This window comes from Phragmites australis, chromosome 8 (assembly GCF_958298935.1).
Source record: "Phragmites australis chromosome 8, lpPhrAust1.1, whole genome shotgun sequence".
Taxonomy (NCBI): Eukaryota; Viridiplantae; Streptophyta; class Magnoliopsida; order Poales; family Poaceae; genus Phragmites; species Phragmites australis.
The window spans coordinates 8,768,131-8,774,130 of record NC_084928.1 but is presented as its reverse complement, the minus strand read 5'-3'; the positions used below and the strand labels follow the sequence as shown (position 1 = coordinate 8,774,130).

Sequence of the window (6,000 nt, the reverse complement as noted above, 5' to 3'; positions counted from 1 at the left end):
TCATTTAAGTTATTAAGGATCAAATTTTTTCATACCCATCTCCTAATAAAAGAATACCCATCCTACCTTGGGTCATGTATAATGTATCTTCTGCATTGCGCTGCCTGAAAGTGTTATTATTATTATTATTGTTACGAACTTGCCTGCAGGTGTTATTGTGTAGCTTACTCCGCTTTCTTATTTCTGTCGGATAAAAGAAAGTAAAGGGTATATGATCGATCACCTTACGGACTCGCGGTGCATCGCAATTCATTTCGCCACGATGCGGTCATGGACCGTATGACACGGTCGGTACACAGGACAGCACAAGATCTGATTTTGCAATCGCCAGCGGCAACCGGCCAACCGTTGTCTCTGTTAGCAGACCCACGTCCAGGACCGATCCTGATATTTGGTGATCCAAAACGAGATTAAAAATAAATTTTTATTAAATATATATTTTAAAATATTTATATAGCACAGTTATTTAAAGTAATAGTATTATTTTTATATTAAATAAATAACAGGTGTATGTATCATATGAAAAAAATAATATACCTTAGTACATAATAATATAAACAGAAAAAATAAGATACAGACGAAACATATAACTATATAAGAGGATAAAATAAAGACATACTTCTCAGTTTACTCTTAGATCGGACAAAACACATACACAATATATATATATATACATATGAACCCCTGATTTTAGGGACCCGGAGCGGCCACCCCGCTCGCCCCCAGGGCGGCCCTGACCAGGTCATTTATTTCCCTATACGAACGGCCTCGTGTACAGATACAGAACGTAGGCACAACTCGTAGAAAATTTTGGCCTGTTGTTTGACATCTAGACTAGCATATCCATGGCGACAGGCCTTGCCATTTCTCAGATTGCCAGTGTCAGGTGGTGTTGACTTGCAGTCATGTGCTCATGCGTGATGGTACCGCCCATTGAGAACTTGATCAGCAAGTCGTAGGACTGATGGGTTTCACACTGACACTGGCACAAAATGGCCGATCTCCGTGCAGTAATGTGAGTAGTTTACTAGCTGGTGATCAGAATTTCTATTCTGCTTCACGCTGAAATAATCGATTCCTTCTGCTTCTGGCCTAAACGAGGAATGTGTCACTGCAATCCAAAGAGAGCTGCAGATTTGCGTTTTCTCTTCATCTGTACAAGTGGTCAATGAGAAAAAAAATTCTGGAACACCTCGAGGAAAGGGCCGGCACACAAAAATTTCGTACAAATTCGAATGTTTCACAACTCCGCTAGCAAACGGGACACCTCACTAGCCCGTTCTCGTTGCACTCGGGGCACCTCCTGAACGCGCCGGCACCCTCCTCGCCCTCCACGACGAACACCTTGCAGCTTCCCGAGCAGACGTCGCATGGCATGAACCGTAAGCCGCCACAGCCGACGCACGCCTCCAGCGCGGCGCCGGCGCCGCCCGGTGCCATCTCGCAAGCCTCGAGGGCGCTTGCCAGTTCCCCGGTCTCGTGCATGCGGCGGACCTCCCCGGCGCCGCCCAGGTGCCGGCCGTTCGCGAAAACCTGCGGGAGCCCGCCGTGGACGGTGCCGCCCAGCACGGCGCGGAGCTCGTCCTTGTACCCGGCGTGCATCGACAGGTCGCGCTCGTCGACGCGCACGCCGTAGCTACGCAGGATGGCGCTCGTGGACCAGCAGTCCTCGTACGTCCGACGGATGCCGCGGAGGCTGGTGAGGTACACCACGATCCGCCGCGTGCTCTCCGGCGGCGGTGGTGGCGGCGGCGGCCGCGGTGTTGCCATCTTCGCTAGCTTGGCATCGATATTTTCTTGGAGCACGCTGACCCGTTCCCGCACGATGCCCGGGAACATTTGGATTTCAACCTTCTTGGCATCGGCTCCGTTGCGTGCAACGACGTCACAAGAAGGTGACTTAGGTGACAGCTCATCGAGCGCCTTGCGGAACGCGTCAACGATGTCCGGATCGAACACCGGCGATCCGGGCGCCGAGTGCACCTTCCGCTCCACGTGGTGGCCCTCTTCCTCCTGCTCCTTCTCAGGATCGCTCTCGTCGTCGCTCTCGAGCCCTTCCATGAGCTCCCAGACGTTGATCTCCTCGGGCTCACGCATCGGCGTCTTGTTCGGCGTCCGCGGCGCCACACGCCTCTGCCTCTTCGGCGGCAGTACCACCGGCGGCGTGGCCGGGCACCACCCGCCGCCGTCGTTGCCGGCCTTCATCATCCCCTCGTCCCCGCCCGCGGCGAAAGAAACGCCCGCGGCCGCGGCTGCCGCCGCCGCACGGTCGAGGCTGAGCGTGCCTAGCGTGGACGACCTCAGCGCGACAGAGTGCCGCCCCACCAGGCCCGAGTACCTCCGCGACCCTGGCGCCCGCGCCGCCACACCTCCTCCTCCATGCAGCGCGTGCTTCGACCCGTTGCAGCCCATTCACGCACCGCGCGCCGCGGGAAGGGAAGGGAAGGGAAGGGAAGGGAAGGAACGGCCACGAACCACCGAGCAGGAGAAAACGGCTAAAACCTCTCGGCGCGCGGGAGTCAAACGGCTGGGAAACTTGGCTGGGAAGTGGAGTGTGGAGAGGCAACGGCGCTGGCGAGAATCGCGGTGGGAGCTCGGGCTGGAAACGCATAAAGAAAGGGGCAAGGGCCGCGTCGTGTTTAGGGTCGCGGGTGCGAGAGCCGTGCCACCCGTGCGAGCAAGCACGTCGGGTGTGGTACGAAAACGTACGTGCGCCGTGGCTGTGGAATTCTCGCCCGCGTTGGGTCAGGTCAGGTGGATGCGTCGAAGGATCATAATTGAACACGAAAATTCTAATAGATACGTGGAGACATAGCTTATCAGTATTGTTAATTTATGTTAAGATTTATATTAAAGAAATAAATATAAAATTATAAGATAAATAAGAAAATAGCTAAATAAATAAGTATCAGGTAAGATACATGGTCAAGATATACCATGCATACACAAGTCCATACCGAGTTGCATTCGCCATCTCCTCGGTGTGGTACTGTACGGCGCTGCTCATTACCTTTCCGTGTCAGCAGTGGCCGGCAGTCACGGCCGGTTCGGTAGCAGTTGCAGCGGGGGCGGATGACAGATAGCCTGAGACGCAGAAATGTTTCAGCAGCAACGGCGACCAGTTCTTGCATTGGATATCTTGCGATTGATCAGCCGGTCGGGTTTAGTATTTGACATGTTCTGTTGGGACGAGACTCGACTTCTTCTCTGAGAGGAAGAATAATAATCGACATGCGTGAGTCAGCTTGGCCAGATGACTCTCACCATTGAATTGAACGGCGTCGAGGTATGCATATTTGTTGAGGGAACATTCGCGCTGTGATGTGTATACGTTAACTGCCATGTGCTTCTTTGATTTGAACTCGCTAACCGTTTAGCAATTAGTATTTGAGCAGCCATCGTACACCGGTTTTGTTGAGGACCTTTTGCTTTATCGGTTACCTTAACCTCTCTGCACATCAGAAGTTTCCGTTCCGTTGGTGAGGAATTCAGGCAGGGAGCAGTACGCCAGTACACAGAATGAGCGTAGGCAGTCTGTCATTCTAGCAGTAACTAAAAGCACGGCAATCGCGTTGGATGTGACAACTGATACCCTGACAAGTTACACGACGCTTGTTTGGCAGTACGCTCGAACATCCGGCATCGAAATTCAACTGAAACCCAGCAAAGTCACTGGAACCCTTTAATAAAAAAAGCTGTTCGACAACTTTTGTCCAGAGCCGGACGCCCGTTCAGAGCTTTTGTTGGACTTGTTTTACTTCGAACGCATCGACAGCGATGGAGCAATGAGGCAGGCGTTTACGGTCCGCTTAAACCACAAGACTCCATGAGACGTGGTTTTGATTTACCCTAGCTCTAACTAACTTCGTCGCTGGGTGAGAGCAGAGATAGCAGGAGGAAAATTCCTGCAGAAATAGGCAACCATCCTCATTTTCGTTTGGAGGATAATTTTTCATCCTCGTGAGGGAATTGTATTTGATGGTGTTTCTGTTTCCGCTATAATAACATTAGGGTTTTATACTAGGCTCTAAGACAGATTTATTTGATGGTGTTTCTGTTCTGCTACAATAATATTAAGGTTTTATGCTAATTAGGCTCTAGGATAGATTGTATAACGAATGTACGAGGCTTAAGTATATTTAATACATGTATATTAATCTATATATGATATAAACATGCTTGTGGATAGATAAGGATGGGCTATCATCCCGGCCTCGCCATACCCGGCTAGGGGAGTGATTACTCCCCATTTATATTTTTATGGAAAAAAACTTCCATTTTCGTTTCCCTAATAAGTGAATTCACCATTAGGACCGGAGATCAGGGCTCCATTGAGTGAGAGACGGAGAGGAAAAGTACCAACCGGTATTAAAACATACAGAATACGTGGTGGCGTCTCACCTGCTTCTCGTCTTGTCGGTCGCTGGTCCACCTCTTGGTTCGCTTTGCTTTCTTTTCGAAACGCCGTTTGCTTTGCGTTGCCGTGCTAATTAGTGCCTCGCACTACTTAATCACCATTAGTTCTTGTTTTTGAATTCGACGATTTGTTATTACTCGAAGTTCAGAACGAACAGAGAGGTGTGATGGGCCCACCAAGGTTTGCACGATGATGTGTGTCTGACAGTAGAGAACCACTGGCTAGTTCAATCGATATCGACTGGTGTGGAATATATGTTACGAGTCAGCCTAGTGATATCGCATTCGAAGTCTTTAAGACAGTTGCAGCAACTGACGTGTGCCATCGTCAAAAAGGAGACGCTTACGACGGGTTTACGGAGCACTCGTTGCGTCCGTGGATCATTTCAGTAGGTTAACCCTCTCTTTAATCATGGGATCGAACGTGCATAACGGAAAGCTCCACGGCATGTTTTTGTTCGACTTCTTAAGTTGTATCGAGGGTACAGAGCTTGACTAGGTAGCAGTACAAGCGCATGACACGGCTTTCCTGTAATCCGCAACTTAAAGCGCCCAAAAAGCGTTTTAGGTACGTGACGTGTGTCCCGTCTCTAAATCCTACTCCGAACCCGGTCACTCGTGTCCGGGAATCGTGCATCGATCTCGGCTTAATGCGACGTTAGTTATTGACCTTTTTGACAGCAGCAAGTCACACACGAGAATGGGAAACGGACGATGCAGACTGGCGGAGCAGGGCGGCGTAGAGTGGTACTGGGTTTTGGTGGTGGCTGGCACGACGTGCTCTCCAGCCCTCCACGGTCCGTCTCGGCGACGGCCGGGCCGGTGCTGGTCCGCACGTTCCTCGCTTTTCCGGCGTCGGATCCTCCGAATTTTACGTCTGATGCTGACAACGGTTGCAGTGGGTGGGTGGGTGGGCGGTCGTTGCGGCGGTGAAGCGTCGAAACGCGATGCACTTCAAAGATGCCGCTGCTCCCACTGAAGTACGCGAACGGAGGCGGGATCACGGTGATTTGGTTTTGGGTGGGGTGTTAGGTGTGGGGATGGTCATGAACTCTGTCCGTGACCATTTTATTTCTATATCTCGAAAATAATTTTTTTTATTTTCAATAGTGTTTCGAAAATAAAAAATTATAGCATCCTCTGCGCTATTTTTTTTAAAAAAAATCATGACTATTTTGATATTGTTTTGAATTTTGAGAGTAATAGAATATAATATTTATTTGATTTTTAAACATGTCGCCCTATGCTGCTCTTCCAACATATGACAGTAGCATAGTTTTACAATTACAATTTTTTTCAAACGGACATATATTTTTGCACTGTTTTGATTTTCAAAATATAAAAATAAAAAATTCCTCTGTCCGTTCCGTTCCAAACTCTCTGAGAAGTGGCAGTGGGCCGATTGTCATTCAGATTCAGAGTCCATTTAGAAATAGGTCACTGCTTTTCATTGTTTTTTTCGAGAGAAGAATGGGCCGCATTTTTTGGTTTGTGCTAGTTGATGGTTAAGGAGATAAGGACGACTGTGCCTGCCACTGAAGTCATTTTCAGCCTGAAAGTAGTGTGGGCTGGCTAGTGAGGCAA

At 49.4% G+C, this 6,000-nt stretch overlaps 1 protein-coding gene across 1 annotated transcript; it reads right to left on the bottom strand.

Moving 5' to 3' along the window:
* Positions 1–985: 985 nt before the first annotated feature.
* Positions 986–2,412, bottom strand: LOC133927578 (uncharacterized protein At3g28850-like). The gene has a single exon (XM_062374038.1). It carries the CDS (start codon positions 2,410–2,412, stop codon positions 1,252–1,254), a length of 1,161 nt encoding a protein of 386 aa, XP_062230022.1. The 3' UTR covers positions 986–1,251.
* Between the last annotated feature and the right edge of the window lie 3,588 nt (positions 2,413–6,000).